Here is a 24,520-nt window from a genome sequence, read left to right as displayed (position 1 = left end):
TGAAGGACATGAGTACCTACAGATTTTGGTATCCATGGGGATCTTGCCCTCAATCCTCCATGGATACCAAGGAAGGGCTGTTTAGTACTGGAATCATCTCCTAGAGATGGTAATAGGTAGTAAGTGACTCGCTCAGCTTGGGATAACAATGATCCCTTTAATTTAATTTTCCTAAGATAATATTTTTTACCTGGTAGTTTAGGAAGTGATTTTTTTTCAAATTTTACTCACATTACATACAGTTTAGCCATCTTTGCTAAAGGTCAGAAAATGTTGCATATCACTAACTCATCTTTCCTAAATTAAAAATACTGGAAGGACTACTGTCTTAAAATTCTTTAAAAAGAAAGTAGGATTGCTCCTATTCTGTAAAAATGTCTGTAAATAGCTTGTACGGATTGCTGGGTCAAACAGTGTCTCCAATCCAAAATCTATCTCATTTCACTTCAACTACTTTTAGTCATATTTGTAATGAGTTTGTACTTTTTAAATAACATTTGTGATTTTTTTATATAATATTGTATTTGTAAATACATCTCAGCTGATGGAATGAATAAACACACACTTTAACAACTGTCAGAAAAAACACAAGAAGGGTTTTAAAAAAAACCTATGCTCACATTTCACAGTACAACTATTGCAAAACTTCCAATTTGTTGACTCTGCATTAAATTTAAAGGTCAGCATACATAAAGTAATGAATCAGAAACAATCCAAGTAACCAGGTTACTTGTAGTAGCTAAAAATTATAAAATGAAACCCTATACTTTATGTGCTGTACAGTACAAACAATAAAATCACACTTTTTTTGAAGCTTTATTCATAGGATCCCAAAGAATAAAATTGAGATTAATAGAGAAAATTACGATGAGATGTTGCATTTCAGTTCAACATAGAAGAGAAGCTAACAAAGTATCAAAACCTAGAATAATGGAATAAGTTGACTTGGAAAGTTAAGAAACTTATTTACTCATGATTTAGAGAACTACAGAACTTCTTCCTTATTCATGGGTTAGCTTTCTAAGGTTTCAGTTATCAAAGTCAACTGTGGTACAAAAGTATTATATGGGAAATTCAAGAAAGAGCCAGTTCCTAAGCTCTAAGTGAAGTGCCACTCTGACTGGCATAAAGAAATCTCCAGCTGTCCTGTTCCATCTCACTCAGAACATGAATCACCCCTTTGTCTAGTGTATATGCTATGTTTCTGTCACATAGTATTTATATACTTTTAGTCAGGCTATTATAGTAATACTCCATAAGAAGTAGAATAATTTCTTATATTTCTATTTGTGTCTACATAAATTTCAAGATATTAATTATGTATATTTATTTGGTAATATTTTACTTATAGTAGAAACCAAGTTTTATACATCACAAAGTGAGGATAAATTTTTACTGAAAGTACTATGAGAACTAAAATTAAAAAAAAAGAAAAACTTTAGGTATTTTATTAAAAAAAAGAACTAAAACACCCCCAAAAAAGATGTATGAAAAATTAGGGCTAAAAAAAGAAAACATGGCCATAATTATGTGAAAAAATGTCCAACATCTTCAGCTATTAGAGAAATGCAACTCAAAACTACAATGAGATTCCATCTCAACCCAGTCAGCAGAATGGCTATCATGAAGAATATAAGCAACAAAACAAAACAAAAATCAACAAAGAATTAAACCAACCACCCCAACTCCCAAAAAATAAATCCTGGAAACAATGGAGGTGGTGGTGGAGTGTTTCTACATTGCTGCTGGTACAGTCATTCCAGAAATCAATATGTAGGTCCCTCAAAAAACTAGAAGTATTTGATCCAGCTATACCACTCCTTGGAATACAGCCAAAGTAATTAATAGTCAGCGTGTTATAGGGATATTTGTATCTCCCTGTGTATTGGGGCACAATTTACAATTGCCAAGATATGGAACCAGGCGAAATGCTTATCAACGGATGAATAAATACAATGTGTATAAACAATAGAGTATCATTCAGACACAAGAAAAAAGAAAACTCTGTTATTTGCAAGAAAACAAAGAGGTCTGGAAACCATCATGCTGACCAAAATAAGTCAGGCTCAGAAAGACAAGTATCACCTGTTTTACTATTGGAATCTATAAAAGACGACAAGTAGAAGGGAGACTAGATGGAACAGAAGACGACGGCAGGGCAAGGGAGTGATATAAAGATGGCAGAATGAAAATACATGACTCTGTCAGAATAAAACCCTTTATTGTGTATAATCAATAAAAAAAGAAAAAAATTAAAGAAAAAATGATCAATGTTCTAAAGTATATTAAACTAAAATTTTAATCTCAAGAACAACATTAAAAAGCAGTGACAAATTATACAGACATGTAGCTTGGTCATGTTTATGAAGGGTGATATTCTGGTTTAGCTTTTAACATCTCAAATTATTTGTCTCCAAATAATTGCCCACACAGTATCTAGACACAAATGAAGTTTACATTTTATCTGTAGAAATCTTAGCACGACAAAAAATAGAAACTTGTTTTAAATGAATTTACATTTTAAGTTTGTGACATGTAACAGTCATACATTTTATAGAAAGTAGTAATTAAGATAAACTAGTACTGTTCAAAGACTTAAATTATTCTTATGCTCTCATTCTTTGCTAGCAAAAGATATTATATATTTAAAAGATATTATACATTCATTCAAGTAAATGTGGCTTGATAGAATCATTCATTTATATAATAGCTTCCATATATAATTATCTAAGAATGGTGACAAAAATTACCCAAGAGTTTTTCAATTACAAACTTTCAGCAGCCTACATTGGGATTGACAGTCTAATATTTTCTCATCTAATAACTTTACAAGATTTAAGTCAACATTTTATACCAAGCTTATAAAGAATTATCTGTAATTGTAAGGGTAAAAAATTTAAATTCCAGGAATCTAACGATTTCCCTTGAAATACGTACAGACCCTATTTGGTAAAAAGAAAAACTACACAGAAACATTTAGGATTCATTCTCTACTGTATGTGAGATCTGCAGTTCTTATGAGAAAAACTGAACTGAGAAACCTTTCATGTTTTACAAAAAAATGATTTTAGTGATACTTATATCCTAGGGCAAAGGACAGAGTTAACGGTAACTCTAGAAGCCCTTTTATTAGGAAAGAACATAATTATGTGTATCGTCATTACTGGTCATCAGGTGGTTCTGTGTAAGTTGCAAAGAAAATGTCTCTCCCAGTCAAGAATTCACACACACAGGGCTGGTGAGATAGCTCAGCAGACTAAGTGCTTCTTAGGCAAGTGCAGGGACCAAGATTCAATCTCTGGTACCATATGCTGCGCTGGCCCCACTAAGTACAGGCATGGTGTTGCATGCCTGTAATTCAGCACTGGGGAGGCTGAAAACAGGACCATTACAACTCTGAGCTGCATAGTGAGACCCTGTGCCAAATAAATTTAAAAAAAAAAAAAATTTACACACACAAACACAAAATTTTCAAGTAAAATAGAAATTTTAGAAATAATTCTTGCACAAGGGGAGATAGTTCAACAGCATAAGCACCTTTCTAGAACTATTTCTGCATGTGAGTTTTATAAACAAATTTTAAAAATTTAAATTCTGTTGGAGTCTTAGATCAATGTAAGTAGAATTCTGTACCCTTCACAAAATTAACAAGGTTTCAAAAATGCTAATACATCTTATCATACTATGGTAAAAATATTTTGAGAAAAAACACAGAAGGCAGTCATTTCTGTTTGCCTACAATGTATATAGTAGCTTTTTCAGTACCTCTTTCATTTTGTTTTCTATGAGCAAATTTACACGTCATTTTTACTCCCATTCCTATTTGTTTTTAACTAAGTTTACAGAAAGTTCTCTTTTTTAAGTGTTTCCCCCTCTGCTCACAGCACTAGTTTTTTACAAAGCAGGTACACCCATTTCAGTAACAAGGTTTTCTGTAAACTCTTCTGTTTTTTTCCATTGTAAATAATATGCCCATTTCCTTTTGGCTCTCACTGCTTTTAATGTATTTTTTACTTCAAATATTTTTGGGGAAAACTACTTTGATTCTTTCATTAAATCATCTGAAGAGATGGATGAGGAGGGAAGGGAAAGAGGATCAACAAAGGAATTAAGGTGTATTATGTACATGTACGAACTGAACTCCCTATAAGGAAAGTAAACACATACTCTGAACATGTACTAATACAAAAATAAATATAAGTATAGATGTTAATAAAATTGGAACGTGAAAAGGAAAAAAAAATCACCTCAGCTATTATTTAGTCACTTTTCTCTTAAAAGTATCAAATAAGGATCTAAAATGAAAACCACTTCTGTTTTTCTTTGAGCAACAAAATACATATACAAATTGTCACTCAATAATGTTTTCTTGTTCTAGGAAAACAATCATATAAAATGTATGTCTACACAGATGCACGTTCATGGCTGTTTTTTCTCTCCAGCAGATTTTATGATCCTTGGGTCTCCAATCTGTTACTTCAAAGCATCATCCACAATCTTTCAGTGTAACATTTGGTCCAAAGTATACTTTCAGTAATGGAGAGAATAGTAACATTGACTTTCTATGAAATCCTGTCCTTTAAGCTGTCAAATACTTTTTAATTAATAATTCAGTATTTCAAAAGGGTGTGCATAGAAAGATAGACTTAAGAGAAAAGAATAAATAAAATCACAAGCTTCTGATGGAACAGTTTTAAGTACAAGTAGCTTAAATAATATGCTTCCACTTTGGAGTTTCCTTCTCTACTCACGTTTTCTGCTATCAATTATTAATGTAGCTATTTGGTGTGTTTATTTTTATTTTACAAAGAGGACAGGTAAGAGGCTATATTTTTTTTCCTTACTAGGTTTTTAAAATGAAAAGACATCTCACAAACAAGTTCACAAATTTGTTGCTCTTGCAAAGGGATATTCTCCTGCAACTATTGCTGCCCCCCAGCATTCTAATGACTTCTTAAAAACAAGAGTCATTTTTATGTTCTGTCATAGGCAATGTATCATTCACTCTCAGTGCAATTGGAGGATAACAGAATAATAGAAAAATAACATATGGAAACACTAGAACATCAATAGAGGAAAAATAAAGTCCTTTTTCACTCACCTGGGGCTCATTTCCAAACACTGAAGCCAAATACATATAACTAGAATTATCAAAAGCAATAAATTTTTCCTCATACAGAAAAAAAAAATCTGAGAGAAAGAACATAAACAAAATGTGATCCATAGAATATTACCTCTCTTCACGAAGAAGAGCAATAGGATCAAACAGGGAAGGACAAAGTTCTGACAACATACAAATCACTGGACAGTCAATACTGTAAAGATTTTGGTCATCTAGGACTTATTTCCCATCTCATTAATCTCCTAAATACTACTTCTTTTAAAACAAACTTCCACATGTAAAGCAACAGTCATAGTCACTTGTGATGACTACACATACTCTACTCCCATTCAACAAGATTGTGTAATTCTCAGCACTTCTCTCCATACACAGGCAGGCTATCAGTGCAGATAACTTCCACTGTCAATACCAAAAAAAGTTCAACATTCCCCAAACTGGCAGAGGCTGATGATCCAATGTACATGATTAAGACATTCTAAATAAACCAAAGCCTTTCCCTAAGAAAATATTGTTCACTCACACATCATAATCATACGCATAAAGCTAAGAAAGTTAATTTGGTTAAAAAAGTGTTCTGGGAACTAGTTAGTATGTACCTAATGTCCAGCTAACAAAATGCTTCCTCGAAGAATGGAGTGTTTTCTTATCCAATTAGGCACACTGAGTCTATTGTGGTCTTGTGCAAAGACAAAAACAACAGACAACATTTGCTTCAAAACAACAAATTCAATGTTCAATAGTTTTCTTTAGAATATGACAAAAGACAATGAGTGTTATCAATTATAATGATATGTATAAAATGTTCTGACTTAAAATAAGGCAAGGGAACTTTTAATTTCATTCACAGTAGAGAAATAACCATTGAATTCTGAGAAAATCATAAATAGAAAAGACAATCAATGCAGTTAGAAGTATAAAGAAAAAGAGGAGAAAAGGGGTGAGCTTTCCCTACATACTAGAAATAATAAAACAAATTCTCAAGTTGAAAAGTAACGAAGACTAGTATAGACTGACTATATAATTTATCAATTACACTAAGTCCTTTTCCTTTTTTCTCCCTAATAACTTAGAAAATTTTATTGAAAATGATTTAAAATTCTAAAATAATTTTTCTTAGTACATGTTTGTAATAAATAAAGATTATATTAATCATGGGGAGTTGGTACATGTACTCAATGAACCTTAATTTTTTTTTTACTTTCCTTTCCCTTCCTCCAAAAATAATTTTAAGGGGCCGGGGAGATGGCTCAGTGGAATAAGCGCTTCCCTGGCAAGCACAAGGGCCTGAGTTCAATCACTGGTTCCGCAAAAAAAAAAAAAAAGATAATAATTTTAAACACACAAAAAAACCTACAAAATTAAAACAAGACTATTGTATATCCTTTGCCTATATTCGAGTTTTAATATTCTGCCCATGTATTTTATATTTTCTTTTCTATCTCTATGTGTGTGTTAATATACATGGTAATATATGTTTCAGTACTTCAGTGCCTATGTTCTAAAAATGATACTTTCTTGTATAGTAATGCCTTCTAAGGTAGCACGTAAGGTATATTTGGCTCTCACTGCTTAATTCTGATTACTCATAAAGGTATTGTCAGATTTCTTCAGCACATATTTTTTCCCTAAGTGATAATCTAGGAATAGACATAATGAGAACCACACAAAACACCATTGCTAATCAAACATGGACCTTGAGATTTAGTGTGCACTAATGATTTTTGTCCTACTCACTGGTTACCAAGACGGTTGCAAAAGGTGATTTTCAAACTCTATCAGTATTTCCATGGTAACTAGTAGGCATTCAACAACAAAAAGGACCTCTTTATTCATTTGTCATTTCATTCATAGCCTCATTATCACTATAGAAACAAATCTATTCCTATTTTATCCTATAGATTACAAAATTCATTACTATGTACTTGATAAATTGCCTCAGATTTGAGAGCTACTTGAAGATGACGTCTAGGGACTGGGGAGTTAGCTCAGCGATCTAAGTACCTGCCTGGCAAGCACAAGCACCTGGGTTCGATCTCAAGGCACCACACAACATGCTGGCCCTGCAAGAGCAGGTGCACTGTGTTGGCCACTGAAACCGGGTGTGATGGCGCACACCTGTGTAACCCCAACGCTGGGGAGGCAGAGACAGGAGGATCACTACAAGTCAGAGCTGTGTAGCAAGACTCTGTACCAAATATATAAATAAAGCCTGGCCTCAAGATGGGGATACAATAGGCAGGCCTGCATACTTCCATAAGGGATAAACAATAATTTGAGATTATACTGCAATTAACAACATCTGGTCCAGTAAACCCAGACAGGCCTTAGACACCAAGGTGGTTGGCCAGAACATCTGGACCCACCCTGTCCCCAAAATGCCTATATTCTTTCCATGTACCCTTGCTACATGACCATTTTCCCTACTGGATAAATATTAGCTAATTGGCTATACTGATAATTTCATAGGCTGATTGCAGGTTGACCAATGTTGTATTTACATTGTCATTTTGCTTTATAAATTACCCTTGTCAAAGGGCCTGAGTAGCTACCCATTCAAGATCCTTCCTGGAAATTCAGAAGCTATTTTCATTTCCAATTAAATGTTTCTTTTTCCTTTGCTTCACAAATTCATTCCTCAACTTGTGAGACCACAAACTTAGCACATCTGACATCAAACAGGTTGCAGTTATATTTTCCCTGAATCCCTATATTCTTATGACAAGCTTCTAGTATTTGTCCAAGCACTTGCCTGTTTTTAGAACAACAAGCTGTCCTAAGGTCATCTGATACTTTTGCTGGTCTATCCCCATTCGACATTTGCCCTGGCCCTGAGTTCTGGTGCGTTTTAACATGATATAGGAGAACAGCACGTAGAAACCAACATCTGGAGACTAGTTATGCTTCATTACTCTTGGGTCTCATTGGTCTCACTGCTTCTATTTTCTGCAACAAAATTATAAGTAATTCCTCTCTAACTAAAAATTCTGATGCCTACAACTTCAATTCATCTACACAAGTTTTCCCTTTGCTTTTCCCCATTCCATATTTGTATATTTCCTTCCCCACAGTAAGATCCTGGCTAGCAACATACTAACTCAGTTGCTCATCTTTTTTTTTTTTTTTTCAATCTTAAAATATACCTAGTTCCAGAATTACTACACAACACTGTACAAAAACAAAAGTTAACAAGAATACAAGGTCTATGCGGAACTTCCTTTTCTTTCCTTGTTCTGGGGATGTTAAGTCAAAATACGGTGCTCAATAATTACTTGAACTATTTCTTTATTTCCTTTTCTTTCTGGAATCCCAATTTCCTTGCATGGCACCAGTTTCATGTTTTCTGGTTTATCTTTACTATCCTCCACTTTGCCAAAAGAAAAAAAAAAGGAGAACAGCAGTTAAGTAAATCTTTTTTAAAAAGGTACCTTGTATCTTGGCAGTCTCCTTCTGCCTTACAAATTACCCCAGTGTTTGGCAGCTTAAAAGAACACAGAGAATCTCATAGTTTCTGAGAGTCTGCAATCTGGGAGCACGTGGCTGAAAGACTCTGAATCAGCATCACTCATAAGGTTGCAACCATGCTGTAGGCTAAGCCATGTTGTCTCAGACTAAGCTGTGTTTCCTGACCTTCTCGCGTAATTGCTAAGGCCTCTGTCTCTACTGGCTGCATTGGACACAGACCTCGCAGCAGGCAGGCTTCTCTACAAGGCAGCTCATGCCATGGCAGTTTGCTTCCTCCAGAGCAAGTGGTCCAAGGAAGTAAGAACTTAAAACAAGTCTCGGTCTCTGATGGGAAGCGACGTACAAACAGCTCTCCCACAAGCTATTTCATTCATATAGAATAATCCTGATACAGTGTGGGGGAAGACTACATAAAGATGCAAATGCTGAGAGTGTTTGGAGAGTCTAACAATCACACCATGCCTCTTATACAGTGATGGCAAAACATTGTTTCATACTTCAGCTAATAAATACATCTTGGGAAAACATCCACTGTTCATAAAGAACTTCAGTATTTTACACTTGTGAAATACTCTAGTATGCATATGTACCACAAATGACATAACCCACTTCTAGGTAAGCCCAAAACTTTGAGTGATGACTCAAATTTATCAAGTAGTTAAATGAAGACGTGAGGAACATAAAAGTGTTTCAAACAAAGGAACCAGGACCCTATATTCACAGAAGACAGAACAAGAACCCCAGAGAGAAACTAACTTGAGTAGCTACAAGCAGGTGAGTATGGCTGAGACACAAGCAGCAACAGAAAAAATGGTAAGCAAAACAGAGAGGGGCCAGATAAAAAGTATAAATTATATTCTAAGGAGAGCAATTTTAAGGAGGTTAAAAATAAAAATAAATAAATAAATAAAGTTAAATAAAATCAAGGATGGGAAAAAAGAAGTAAATTATTTTATTTTTCCTGGCTGCTTTGTCACGAAGAAAAATGGAGAAATCTGCCCTTTTGGTATTAAAACTTGTAATAAAATTAGCAGAAGTTTAAATGAAGTGGATCTGGTATATTCTTAATCTGATCAATGAAACAATAAGCTCAAGGATTTCAGTTTCTTAATTTAAAAAACGGGGCATTTTATTAAGTGGTGACAAGATATTGAATAACTGAATATTCTTTTGAACAAAATAAGTTTTTTTTAAAGATATATCTTATTTTATTTTTTTTAATTTTTATGTGTGTGTGTGTGTGTGTGTGTGTGTGGCCAACTCAGCCCACCAGGGGGCGGGGCTGGTTGGCATGTGGTGCTGGGGGATTGAACCGCGGTCCCTGTGCTTTGCTAAGCTTGCTCTAAGTAGGTGCTTTAGACCACTGAGCCATCTCACCAGCCCTGAACAAAATAAGTTTTAAAATACATAGATGTAACTTTTGCCAAACACATTTCTGGTGGATAAGAAGTCACCAAATGAAGCCACAGAAACATGAAGCCTATCTAGGGTAATTTTATATAATTTATAAGCAGTGGCACACCTTAAGAACCTTCTAAAAGTAGCACACAAATTCAGAAATCATAAAGAAAAAGATTATCATAGTAAACACTTACAGAGTGTACCTAGCATAAACTAAATGCTCAGCAAATGCTAGCTGAAACAAAGACTAAATGAGATTTCATATGGAACCTAACAAGTACTAGTAGTGCCTGAAAAAATAATAGCAACTACGTCCACTTCCCCCTAAACTCTACTGTTTCGTCTCATAATTGAACCACTATCCTACTTGGCATTAGTGATACTTTCGTTGTACAGCACAGAAAGGGTTAACAAAAGCACTGTCTCTTAGGATCACTATAACCCTCCCTCCCTTTCCAAAGCTTTAGTGAGTGGCTCCCTAGGCAAATGCATATCATTTAGTTCACATTTTACTGCCCATTAGGACATTCCTCACTGTTAGGACATTCTTCACTGGCATGTGCTTAAATAGCATGCTGGGAGGCATTAAATGTAGGTTTAAGGACAGTTCTGCCTGGAAATATGAGTAGAAAGGTAGGTATCTTTTTGATGATTTTTGTTTTTAGGTCAATAAATCTTTGCATTGCATTCTGCTCCAGTTTTCTCAGTGTTATGAATGAATAAAATAATACAGAGATACTGACACTGTGTACAGCAAAGCTGGAATATAGCAGACAGGAAGTTTGTAAGAACACTAGAAATTCAACAGTAAACTAGTTACTGTAATTATGGTTATTCCTTAACTCCAAATGATTATTACTATTCCATTAATTTCACCATTCATTATTAATAACATCTCTTTTTTGATAATAAACTTATGCTGCATGTTCAGTAACTTTTTATTTAAAGTTTTTGAAAAATAGTCCTCCTAAACTAGATAAACTATCAAAATATATGCTGACCTATTTGAATCTCAGGTTAGTCAAAGAGTAAAAGGAATAAATGAACCACATAGGAAAATATAATGAAAAGGACTACAATCCCTGCTTCCCTGTTACCAAATGATAAAGCACCAGGCAGCTGACAGCTTTTACTTGAAGTCATAGCTATTAATTTCAGTATCAAATACTAAAATCATTAATTCTGCCTTTTATTCAGTTTTAAAAACTAAAGCATTCCACAATTTTGTTCTCTGTAACTACTATGTCAATAGTACTCAGGGTCCAATATTACCCTGTATTTCACAACTGCTTAAATCTCAGATTCTAACTAGTAAGTGCTTATAAAAAATAAGTGTTCCACAAAAATTCCTACTGTATGTGCAGTTTTACACAAACATTCAAATCCTTTGTCCACAAGAGTAATGACTAATTCTTTATAGTAAAACTGATTAAAAATAACTTCAAGACTTCTGGGAAAGTGGGGTAAATATTCTTTTCCCTATTCCTTCTACTTAGTATATCTAAAAATCCCTGGATATTATACACAAAGCAAACAAAAGCATGTTCCCAATGGTGGAGAGAAGGCAGACCATTCTAAAGAATGATACAGTGCTTGGTTCTCAAATTCTTTTTGCTCCATATGTCAAAGCCTAAGAGCCAAAGAAGTAAACCATCCCAAAATGGCAACTACTACAAATAAAAACACCTTCTAAAAGGTGTTTTTTCTAGTCAAAGGATTATGAAAGGTACAGAAAACCTTAAGACAAAAGGCAGTTTATTCTAGCTAAATACCATGCGCACACATGCACAAACCCTCAAATATATAACCTACTTCCACCCATGCCAACAATGATGGGCCTACATTTGCACTACCCCCAAGCTTTAGTGAGAAACACCAGATGAGGACTTCCATTTCTGCTATGTAATAATTAGCTCCTGCTCTGCACAGTATCGGTGAAAGATCACTTGGGGACCATGGACTCTGCCCCCAGCTCCACCCCAGCATCAACAACATGCTCTCACATATTCATGGCGGTGCCCAACACAAAATTAAGATTTCATTACAGCTCAGTAGCAACAGGAGCGCCTCACCCCAACCTGTCAGTGGAAGCCATGTGAGTAAAAGTAAGTAAACACTACTCTGTCACAGACAGGAAAGTATCAGTAGAGGACCAGGATGGAGACAGACATCCAACTCACATGTAGGAATAATGAGAAACTCCCTCTTAAAAGTCAAAAGGAACTAGGTAGAGAACCTGGACTTCTACTCACAACTATAGGGGAGCGTGTCCCCAAACTCTGTAGTTCTGTTAGAACACTATCATAGTAAGCTAGCTAAAATCAAGCCAACCAGAAATAAATAAAATTCAGTCTTATGACATAAGCAAAAAGCCAAGATGTCAATTAAAAAAAAATTACTTGTCATACCAAGATGCAGGAAGATCTCAAATTGAATAAAAAGGACATCCAATAGGTGTTGTATTAGTTCACTATTGTTGCAACAAGTTGTCATTAATTTAGGATTATAATAGAGTAATAATTTATTATCTCAGGGTTCTAGAGGTCAGTAGTCTACCACAGATCTCAAAAGGTCTTGAATATACTAACCAAAAAGAGATTGGCAGGATTGATGAGAAAGTATTACACAACTACATATACTAATTAAACACTACATAACTATATTCTATGTGAAATAAATTCAATTCTAAGATAATGATATTGCCAGGTTGAAAGTAGATGGGTGTGATGGCTCAGGCCTATAGCCCCAACAGGTGGGGAGCTGAGACAGGAGGATCACTGAGTTTGAGACCAATTTGGTCTACATAATAAATTCAAGGCCAACCTAGAGTACATAGTGAATTCTTTCTCTACCAAAAAACAAACAACCCAAAATATAAAATAAAGGGGAAAAAAAAGGATAGAAAAAATATACATAGCTATCAGGCATATATTGCAAATATCAATAACAAAGAGCAGGAGAAACATTAATCAAATAATTTTATTTGCTCTAAATTTTACATTATCAGAAACAGTATTATGTAAAGAAAAATGAGTCAACTTACTAAGAGGTAATAATTCTAAATGTACATGCAACAAATAAAGCTGTTAAGCAAGCAAAAACTGAAAGAACTTCCAGGAGAAAGTAAAATTTACAAATATAGCTAAAAGCTTCACTATACCTCTCTTAACTGATTGAACTGGACAGAAAATCAGAAAAATATACAGAAGAATCCACTATCATAAACAAATAAGATCTACTACACATTTCCAGAACACATCCAACAATACCAGGACACAACTTTTGATACACTCATGGAACATGTGCCAAAAATAGAACACATTGCATTCAAAATCAAAAGAACCAAAATTAAACATAGTGTTGCTCAAGCACAACAGAATCAAACTAGAAAGCATCATAAAAAAGTAACAACACTCAGAATCCCAACAATATATTTCTAAATAGTCTATGGATTCAAGAGAAAGTCTAAAGAGAATAAAAGAAAATGCTGAACATGAAAATAAGAATATATCTAAATTTCTGGAACATAGCAAAATGAATGCTTAGAAGGAAATTTATTACATAACATGCACAGTAGAAATGAAGAAAAATCTTGTTAGAGCATAGTAGTGCATGCCTGATCCTAGCACTTGAGAGGGTAAAACAGGATTACCATTAGTCTGAGGCCAGCCAGGCTAATGAGTTCAAGGCTAGCCTGAACTACATCCCCAACAACATTTTTTAAATTCTCCCTACCTCAGAAACCCAGACAAAGACAAAATTAAGTCTAATGTAAACAGAAGAAATAAAGATAATAGAAATAACACTGAAAACAAAACTTGGAAAATCAATAATTATATTTAAAAGATCAATGAAGCTGGCAAGAGAAAACACTACTTACCAATATCCACATAATGAAACAAGGATTACTACAGACATCAAATGTCTAATAAAGAAAAACTATAACTAAACACAAATTTTAGAATTTAGACAAAATAGACCAATTTTTAGAAAGTTATAACTGCAAAAACACACAAAAAGTGATAACCTAATTATTCCTACCTTTATTAAATAATTGAGTTGGCAAGAATAGAAAATAGGGCCGGCCTAATAGCTCAGCAGATTAAAGCACCTGTAAGCTGGCACAGGGGTGGGGGGTTCGATCCCTGGACTTGCTGTGTTGGCCCTGCCCCTGGGACGTCCTGAGAGGGTGACTGAGACTGAGCATGGTGGCGCGCACCTGTAATCCCAGCTCTTGGGAGGCTGTAAACAGGTGGATCACTACGAGTAAATAAAGTATCAGACAGAAATTGTTTCATTAGTGAATTCTACTACACATTTAAGAATGAAATAATAAGGGGCTGGGGAGATGGCTCAGTGGAATAAGCACTTCCCTGGCAAGCGCATGGGCCTGAATTCAATCCCCGGTTCCACCAAAAAAAAAAAAAAAAAAAGAATGAAATAATACAATACACAATCTCCTTAAGGAAAATAAAAGCAACAGGAATACTTCCTAATTCATTCAATGAAGCCAGTAGTACTCTAACAATAAATCTACAAAAAGGAAAAGTAGGCAAAACTACAGAGCATCATCTGTGATGGAAATGTCCTGTATTTGTACCAACATCAACATCCTGGTTATGATACTACACTACAGTTCCACTAAGGGTGCAGGGTACAGAGAATCTTTCTGTGTTGTTTCTTGTAACTGTATATGAATTTACAATGGTATTAAAAAGAACAATAAAAATTTCAAAGAAATGATTAATCATTATAATACCAAAGCTTTTACGATTTCTAATTTCATTTGTGCTATTTTAAGAATGCAAATATTAACAATAACTTTATTACAATAAATTTCTAAGAATATCTAATATAGCAATTAAGTTGTAGCTGAAGCCATACTCCAAGTTGCAATGAACATGCTACATAGCTGCTACATTAATAAGGAAAGTAACAGCTATTTTCAGGATATATAGTAACATGCTACTATTCTTCACAAATATGTCATTTTGATGAGTTGAAAGATTATACTGATTTTAATGATGTAAGTTAGATGGTTTTAATCACAAAAAAGGTTGATGAAAAGATCCTGAAGTGATAGCATTCTGAGGATATCGAAACAGAAAGTCATGCATATATGTGTTATTGTCTATAACTCATACAATGTCTATTTACATTACTTGAGCTGTCTCTTATGGATAGCTCAAACATTTTAAATATTCCATTTTCCCTCATAGATTTTTTTCAAGTATCAAATGCATATTTATCCAGTCTACTAGCAGAGAGCAAAGACTTAAGAGCATTTATAAATTCTGATAATCAATTTATTATCAAATTAATTCATTTTATTAAGATAACACAATGATGAATTTTATAACTACTATTAATCAGCTAAATTTTGAAAATTTTGAAGTTAGAAAAATAATGTATTAATAGATTTCACTATATATTAAAGAATTTCAGCTTTGAATTTATGAATCACTCTGATTTTATTTTTTTCATTTACTTATTTTTTTTTTTAGGGAAGGGTCTACAGGGTATTCAGGGTCTCACTACTAGATCGGACTCATAGTGATATGCCTGTTTAACAGCCTCCCAAGAGCTGGGATTACAGACGCACGCCACCACGCCCAGTCTCAATTGCCATCTCAGCACCCTGGGGGCGGGGCTGGCACAGCAGGCCTGGGGTCTGACTTTACTTTTATTTTAGACCAGACCACACATTCCACATGAACAAATATATAAAACATCTGGTTCTGCATATATAAATGTACTAATTCTGAAGCTAAAGGCTAGAGTTCAACTCTCAGCAATACCCATTACGATTGTGAACTTACATAATTTAACATCCCCAGTGGTAAAAATGAATATAGTGGTTATTACTTACTTCACAGCTTCATCATGAGAATTCAGTGTCCTTTACCAGAGTGCCTGGCTCATAAGAACATTAAGGTATCAGTTGTTATTGTTCTTATAGTTTATATAAATGTGTCTTTACATAAACCTTTTTAACTCTAAGTTGAGCTTGCTTCAAGTACTATAAAAACTTAATAAAAAAAGAAATTAACTAGCTTTGGAAAGCCTCTGACCTATTTGTTCAAGGTGCAAATACCTTTTTCAAACTAAAAGTACTCAGTGTCAACTATGGCCTTTTAAAAAGTAGTAGTTTAATTTTTTTTTTCCTAAATTATTTTATTTTATTTTTCTGGCAGAACAGGGGATTGAACTCAGACCCTTGCACTTGCCAGGGAAGCACTTATTCTACTGAGCCATCTAACCGTCACCTTATTTGCATATTTAATAACACTTTTTGAAAAAAGTATTTCAGGGCTGCCAGACAGGTCAGCAGACTAAAGAGCCTGCTTAGACAGGTGCAGGGACTGGGGTCCTATCCCTGGCATGCTGTGCTGGCCCGACCCCCAGGGTGCACTGAGACTGCTATTGAGACTGGGCATGGTGGCATGCACTTGTAATCCCAGAGTTTGGGAGGCTGAAAACAGGAGAACCACTATGAGTCTGATCTGTGCAGTGAGGCCTTGTAGACCCTGTACTAACTACACACACACACACACACACACACACACACACAAAGTAAAAGTATTTCATACATTTTTAAGAACAAAGTTTTAAATTGTCCTATTGGGTCTAAAATTATAAGCAGATCACTAATAAAATTATCTTACATATTAAAAAAATTAACACTTTGAACTTATCTTTAAAGTAAGTTTTATTTCAATAACACATTTTAATTTTTTCTGTAACACTAAGTTTTTAAAAATTAGGAATTCATCTTAATACAATAATTTGCTAGGCCCCAGTGCCATAAATAAAATTCCCTTTGATAAAACTCAAATGGGAGGCTGGGGAGATAGCTCACGGAATAAGGGCTTGCCTGGCAAGCACAAGCTCCTGAGTTCAATCCCTGGTAAAACCAAAAAAAAATCAGATGGGTAAACGTACAGCTTTTTTAACTTTTATTATTTATTACCTGGAATTGGACTTCCTACTAATGAAAATAATTCCTAAATTTCAGAATAACAGCATGAAGAATTTTGTCTTCAATCCTAGTAGCCTTACGTAAAGTAAAAATATCCAGCACATGGTATGTAATATGCCACACTGTAACACAGCTAATGAGCAAAAAAAAGACATTAACAGCGACCACAGGAGTAAACATTAGGGCTGGTTAGCCATCTGGCAGTCTAACATGGCAGCACCAGGCAGTGTGCTCCTTTCACAGTTGGTATGCGGCCTATCACAGGAGCCATTCAAGAAATCTGTCGCTAAAACTAAATACATATTTCACCCACCATACCAATTAAAACATTTAAAAATACAGCTTAAGAGGTGATGCATGACTATGAGCAATCAAAAACTAGTTTTAGAAAGTGATTTATTAAAGCTATTATATTATAGTATGGCATAAGGTATCAAATAATTAGTGGTTAATTAGTGTTTGGAAAATACATTGCACTCAATTATCAGTAAACAAACCTTGAATATATTTCTTTATTTAATCATTATATGTATTCTTCTAAGTCCTGGGGCAAAGAAGTGAACAAGACAAATGCAAGACTAAACTCTTAGAAATCTTTTGATCTACTGGGACAAACAACCACAAAAAAGCAATTTCAGATACAGAAAAATTCATCAAGGAAAAAAAAAATAACCAAACATGAATGAGGGTACACGTCTCCTCCAAAGTGGAGACACTCAAGAAAGTGTTCTCTTTAGTAAACAGCACGTACTACCCCAGACAACAGAAATGGGGCTTCATCTTTTTGGACAGAAAAAAGCATCTAGCTGTAGCTAAAACAGAGACCAAAGGAGACTGTAATATCAGAGATATGCAAGGCAGCAGCTAGATCATGATAAACCTGGTGAAGAATTTGAGTTTAACTTAGGGAAAATGCATCTTTTCCATTAAGAACATTTCCTAATGTTCCATTAGGAACACTCCTAAGGAATGTTCTGGACATAGAGTTCATCTGTACATTGGACTACTCCCATTATAATGAAGAGAACTGAATGAAGTGCACAAGTATCAATCATGGAAGAAAGAAGATGAAGGTTTGGACCAGGTTAGAGCTGTCATGGTGGTGAGAAATGGCTGGGCTGCTAATCAGACAGTACACCAAACCTTATTATCAACAGGCTAATAAGCAAACAGAAAAGCAAAGTGTGAAAAAAGAAAAGCTAAATTTTGAATTGAGTAAAACCCTAGTATCAAATTAAACCCTAGTATTAAATTCCTGAGACAACTTGGTGCAAATTTATCTTTCTTCCCCACTCCTTTTCTTCTAATTTATATAGAAAACTACTAGGACCTATTATCCTGCCAAATTTGTAACCATCCAAACTCACTCAGTCTACATCTTAGTCATCTGATTCCCTACACTCTCAGTGTCAATCTGCTCCTACCTTCTTGCCTGACTCAATTTCCCATTGCTTCTTTCCAGCGTTTGTCCTACGGAGTCCCCTTTACATGGTCAACGATCACCCCTCTTAGGCCACCAATGAACATTCTTGCCAACTACCTCCAGCTTAAGTGTAGCTCTCCCATAACAATACTACCTGGAGTGCACCCCATTAACAGGGAAACTCCTCATTCTCTGAACCTTCCCATACTATACTTTCAATTCATAGGTAGAGCTATCTACCATGGTTGTGTGCGCAAAGCCTGAATATCATGAAGCATCAAGTGAAATTGATAAAATGGCAAGTCACAAGGAAGAATAAAGCTCAAACAAGCTACCTAACTGTTAAAACATTAGGCAATTCATTGTAAAACAATATATTCAGAGAATGATACTATGACATAATTATAAGCGGATATTACAGAATATTTAATGCCCTCTGGGAAGGTCCATGGTGTTCATATATTTAATTTAGCAGAAAGTATGTAACATAAGAGGCTTATTCAATTAAAACAAAAAATGGAGGGCATATGTCCTCACAGAAAAAAAGGCTACCATATCGAAATGTCAATTACAAATCATTTTTTCTTTTATATATTTTTCCTATTTCCCTTAATTTCTGAAGGCATTGTTCATAATGAGAAGGAGGCCAAAATATTCTGTTTAAAAACAAATGACTATAACACCATGGGCACCTTCTATAAAACTGATACACTTTCAATTTTTAAAAGTGAAATTCCAAACATTTCCAAGTTCTTTAGTTGATAACTTAGAATATCAAAGTCATTAGTAACCTTCCCCCAAAAACCTCAAGATTTCTGAACATATCATCTACTTACACAATGATTCAAAGGAGTTTCATCAGTCTCTCTAATTAAGAATTACTTTTTTTTAATATTTATTTATTTATTTTGTGTGTATGTAGCCAGCTCAGCCCACCAGGGGGCGGGGCTGGCTGGCATGTGGTGCTGGGGGATTGAACCGCGGTCCCTGTGCTTTGCTTAGCTTAGCTTGGCCCAAGTAGGTACTTTAGACCACTGAGCCATCTCACCAGCCCCCAAGAATTAATTTTAAATGCCTCAAAGTATGATCCAAAGCAAATGGCTGCATGATAGGATCCTTCAACTGTAAAAGAGTATACTGCTGCTTTGTGTAGGCTATAAAACTACGCATTCTTTATGTGTAAGAGAGCATGAATCAAGCATAACATTCTATAAAGAGATTTTTACTTTGCTAATTTCCCTTAAGGAAGATAGAGAATACCTATACTAGTTCTAGCTAATGTTCCAAAGCAGTGCCATGAAAGAGACGATGTTAGAAAGAGATTTTTCAGCAAGTAAATTTCTAAAGAAAAAATATTTAAAAACAAAGAAGTCACTCTCAAGTACTGGTACTACAATTACGCTTCTCCCTACCCCATCACTCAAAATACTATTTAATAATTCGGAAATTGGACATTACTTTTAAAAGGTAACACCATTTCTAAACTTGCTTTTATGGACACAAGGAACAAGCCTAAGACCTCAAACATACCAGGTGAGTATTCTACTTCTGAGCTACGCCCTCCATTCACATTCCTTACTTTTAAATTAATACTTAATCTTTGTAATTCTGCTTTGGAAATAATACTTTCACCATAATTCCACTGGAAAGAAATGTTAGTAGAGAACCTGTATGGGCAGAAAAACACTGAGGAATACAGTTTACCAAACTGTTATTTCATTATACAATATAAAGTGAATATATAAGTAAAGTCAATTTATAGTTCCAACAGAATTGCTATTAGTAGACTTTATTTTTCTTTTAAATCATAGCCAAGAAGTCACATATCATTTCAAAAAGAGTAGACATTCTAGAAAAGAACAATTAGTAAAATCAATATTATGACCACAAAGAGTTTAATATCTTCCTATCTAAGCAAAGTACAATCCTAGATGGTTTTCAAATCAATTTTAATAGTCATAGTATCTGTCCTCCAGGAACCTTCAGCCTCTGTGAGTATGCCAAAATTCTTTTCCAACATAATCTTCCCTGAACTTTATTACAAATTAGGAATTAGGTCCTCCTTGTTAATAACTTATACATTTTGCATTTAAAAAAAGGGGGGGGGACTAAAAGCATCAACACGTTAAATGAATCTAAGAACTGGACAGGCATGCACTGACAATTGGAAGAGGAGGTAAGGTCAGGAGGAGGACATTGAGAATACAGACAGTCTTGCTCAGCATTTATAATATACTGTTCCTCCGTTTCTATCAACTATCTTCCTCCTGTGGTCAGAGATCAGCTGCTATCATTGCTGGTGGGTTTGTTAAGAGACTGAATGCCTGCAAGCAACTAACCAGCCCTAATACTATTATTGAAATTTCAATTTCTTACCTGTACTGATTTAAAGGCTTTATTTCTCATCTGTATTTTTTAAAAATATTTTTATTGAGAAGCAAATAGCAATGAGACAGTTTCACAACCGATTACTAGTACATTTTCAATAATTAATACATTGCATATTGTTGTCTCTGTATGTTATCTTGATTCAGCAATTGAAATCATTTAAACTTTTATTAATTGAAAAAAGTGGTATTACTTAATTTAACAGTGATTAACATAAGTACAAAGGGAAGTTATCTGCCTATGCAGAATTAAGCAAAATTCTATACATTTTCAAATCTTCCTGTATGTGAACATTTTCCATTCACTTCAAAATGTTTGGTTAAAATACCCATTATGGACTCTAAAACTTAAATGAGAACAAAAAACTTATTTTCTTCATACAGGGCAAATTTAAAAGGTAGTTAAACAACACTGTTGGCTCTGCAGTGACAGAGGCTCCAAATCACAAAGGTCGGTTAAGTAAGAGAGGGCAAAAGCAGCAGCACTCAGCTGCTCAGACAGAAACAAAAGTAGAGCCAATGCAGCATTTGGAGAATGAGGATCAATGAAAACAGTTGCTCAAGATCATAACAGTTACAATATTTTCTACATTGTCATGAGAGGTCTTTTTAGGCAAGCATTTTCTTTTTGCTGTTCTTGGCATTTGCTTTACTAAAACTAAGAGTTGAGACCAGAATCTGCATTATCTGAAGTAAAAAGATGACCCCTCTGAGTTAAAAATCACTTGTCTATCATGGTAAAACTGACATCTGATGATGATATAACCAGCTGAAAAGGGAGAAGCAGCAGCATATTTTATTTGACTATCGATCCAAGTAATAGGCAGCAGGTTGCCTTTGCAATCAAAACTACTTTTACAGTAATACAAATGCCCTTGCTTGTTTAATAGTGAAGGTCTTAAAAATAGCAAAGATGAGGTATAAGAACATTAGGATGCAAACAATAAAATATGAGTAAATAACATGCTATGATTTAAGCTATATTCTACATAGAATAAGCAACACTACTGCTTATTACAGCACAGCAGTTAATAAGACAGATACCCAACCAGGAATAAAGTAGTAGTTAATGGCATATATATTTATTTAGCTTCATCAGCTTTAATAAAAAAAAAAAAAAAAAAAAAAAAAAAAACCTCAGTGTATAAAGATTTTATAAAATCAGGCTCCTAGTTCCACAAATAAAAATCACTGAGTAGCTGTTTTCTTACCTGTAAGCACAGCTTTTGCTGAAGGATCTGCCAGGTCCAGTGCTGATTTCCCATCAGTGTTCCGAATATTTGGATCAGCTCCGTGCTGCAGCAGCACTGTGCAGGGAAAGCAGAGACAGTATCTTACCTCAGGGATACAGAGACTATTTACTGCTAGGTGTCGCCTCGGCATGGTGTAGGCATAAACATACATTGCACAATTTTTTCTCTTTCAAGAAAAAAGACAGAGAGAGAGAGAGAAAGAGAGAAAGCACTGCAGCGACGGATCTTTACTCCCGAGTAAAGCGAAGTTGGCAACTTATGGTACAGTACTATCACATGACTTGACATCATAAACATGAAAGTAGAAAAATCGTGCAATATACAGTTTTGGTTTGTCTCCCTCAGGCAGCAGTAGGGGAAGCTATCTGCTCACGGCTCACATTGTGAAATATGTTAACTGTGAGCCTGCCTTGTCTCTACTACCACTGTGGCTGCTTGTTGCTGTTGCTACTTTACTGCTGAATTTCCAAAGGCTTTGGGTCCCTCAGAATGGTTGTAGCCCTGTGCAAGTCTTTTAGTGGGTCTCCACTTACACATGAAATTCACGAAGTTTAACAGATACAGAAATGTACGCACCTCTGGTCGTCTGCATTTAGGCTCCAAAAAAGAACTCTCTTTTATAGCAACTTTTCTGTCAAAAATTTTTAGAAACAAACTCAGTCACTACAAGAAAATAGATCAGTGGTCGGGAACCTATGGCATGTGCAGCAGTGTGCTGCTTCTATTACTGAAAGCTCTAAAAGGTTTACCATTACAGAAATAGATACTAAGGAAAGTATATGACACACACTATCTTGGATAAAGTATATACACAGAATTCTTAGTTATGGAGATTCCTACAAATGAGAAAGTCATTAAGTAAAATCTAGACATAATACAGCATTAATCCACAATATTTCTCAGTCCCATCTGTGGTGTATGTGTACTATGGATATGTGTATGGTGTATGATGTGGGGGGGTGTTGTTGTAAGGCTACAAAACCAAAGAATAAACAAAGCAGATTAACTATCCTTGCCCCCTAAGCCTAAAATTGTCCAAAATGTGAAACTTTAATTATCTACATGATGTCACAAGTAAAAAACTCCACACCTGCACTCAAGTGACAGCACAATCAAAACACAGGCTCACTAAGAATATTATATAAAATCACCTTCAGGCAGGGCCAGGGAGACAGCTTGGCTGTCTATGCACCTGCCTGGCAAGCATAAGGATCTGGGTTCAATCCCCAGTACTGCATGCCATGCCAGCCCTGCGCCATGCCATGCACTGAAGCTGGGTGTGGTAGTGCACACCTATAATCCCAGTGCTGGGGAGGCAGAGACAGAGGGATCACTATGAGTCCAAGCTGTATAGCAAGACCCTGTAACAAATAGGCAAATAAATCTTTAAAAAAGATCAACTTCAGGCTACGTATATAGCATCTATGTGAAACAAAAATGAATTTCATTTTGGACTTGGATCCCAATCTCAATTAAAAAAAAAAAAAAAAAAAAAACCTCATATGCAGAGGTTGCTAGGATTCATGTTAAGAAGGAATCTTCTGTCCATATTGTGAAGAGGAGAAAAAAAAATCCATGCTGGTTTGTATGGCACTTCTAAAGCACAAAAGATACAAGAGATCACACCACAAATAAGTTTTGTTATAACTGTGATAACTGTCCTATCATAACTGTTCATCTCTGACAGCACCTAATTTATCAACTATCATAGATTTGTGCAGAGAAATAGTACACAGTCTACAAAGGATTTAGTAATATCTGTGGTGTCAGACACATACTATGGATCTTTACCTCACACAGAAAAAGGAGACCACTATGTATTATTTAAGGGCTTTTATCTGGGTGCTGGGGGTCAAACCCAGGGCCTTGTACATGATAAGCACACACTATTACTGAGCTACATACATCCCCAGCCTCTACAATTATTTTTGAACATTAATTATTTCTCAAATGTTTGTGCACTCAAGAGTTAAGAAGAGGGCTGGGGGAGGTGGCTCAGTGGAATAAGTGCTTCCCTGGCAAGCACAAGGGCCTGATTTCAATCCCCGGTTCCACAAAAAAAAAAAAAAAAAAAAAAAGAGTTAAGAAGACTAAGACAGCAAGTGCCAGAATATCAAACTTGTCACGCATTCATCATAAGCAGGCTTTTGCAAGAACATTGATTTTTTTATGTCAAGATGAAATCTGATGTGAAGATAGCAGACTCAAGAATCAAATGAAAGCTGATAACTTTCTGTAGTTGTACAGTAATCACATGGAAATGGTAGAAAGAAAGAAAGAAAGAAAGAAAGAAAGAAAGAAAGAAAGAAAGAGTTACCATAAAAAGTGTATTTTTGTAGTTGCATGTGGGAGTTGGGGAGATGGCAACTTTCATACTGCAGCTAATTTGTCTTAGGAGTACTGGGGATTAAAGCTAGGGTCTTCACACTAAGCTACACTCCCAGCCTTTTAAAAATTCTCTATTATGGGACAGGGAACTGCTAAATTGTCCAG

General features: G+C 35.1%; 1 protein-coding gene across 1 annotated transcript in view; it reads right to left on the bottom strand.

Moving 5' to 3' along the window:
• Positions 1-24,520, bottom strand: part of Tnks (tankyrase) — a 184,483-nt gene that overhangs the window by 106,957 nt on the left and 53,006 nt on the right. Inside the window, exon 3 of the mRNA XM_004633286.2 lies at positions 21,986-22,081. Coding sequence (XP_004633343.1) covers positions 21,986-22,081 — 96 coding nt within the window. The remainder of the gene's footprint in view (positions 1-21,985; positions 22,082-24,520) is intronic.

This window comes from Octodon degus, unplaced genomic scaffold, assembly GCF_000260255.1.
Source record: "Octodon degus isolate 3935 unplaced genomic scaffold, OctDeg1.0 scaffold00053, whole genome shotgun sequence".
In the NCBI taxonomy this organism is placed as follows: domain Eukaryota; kingdom Metazoa; phylum Chordata; class Mammalia; order Rodentia; family Octodontidae; genus Octodon; species Octodon degus.
This window is presented reverse-complemented; position numbering and strand designations above follow the sequence as displayed.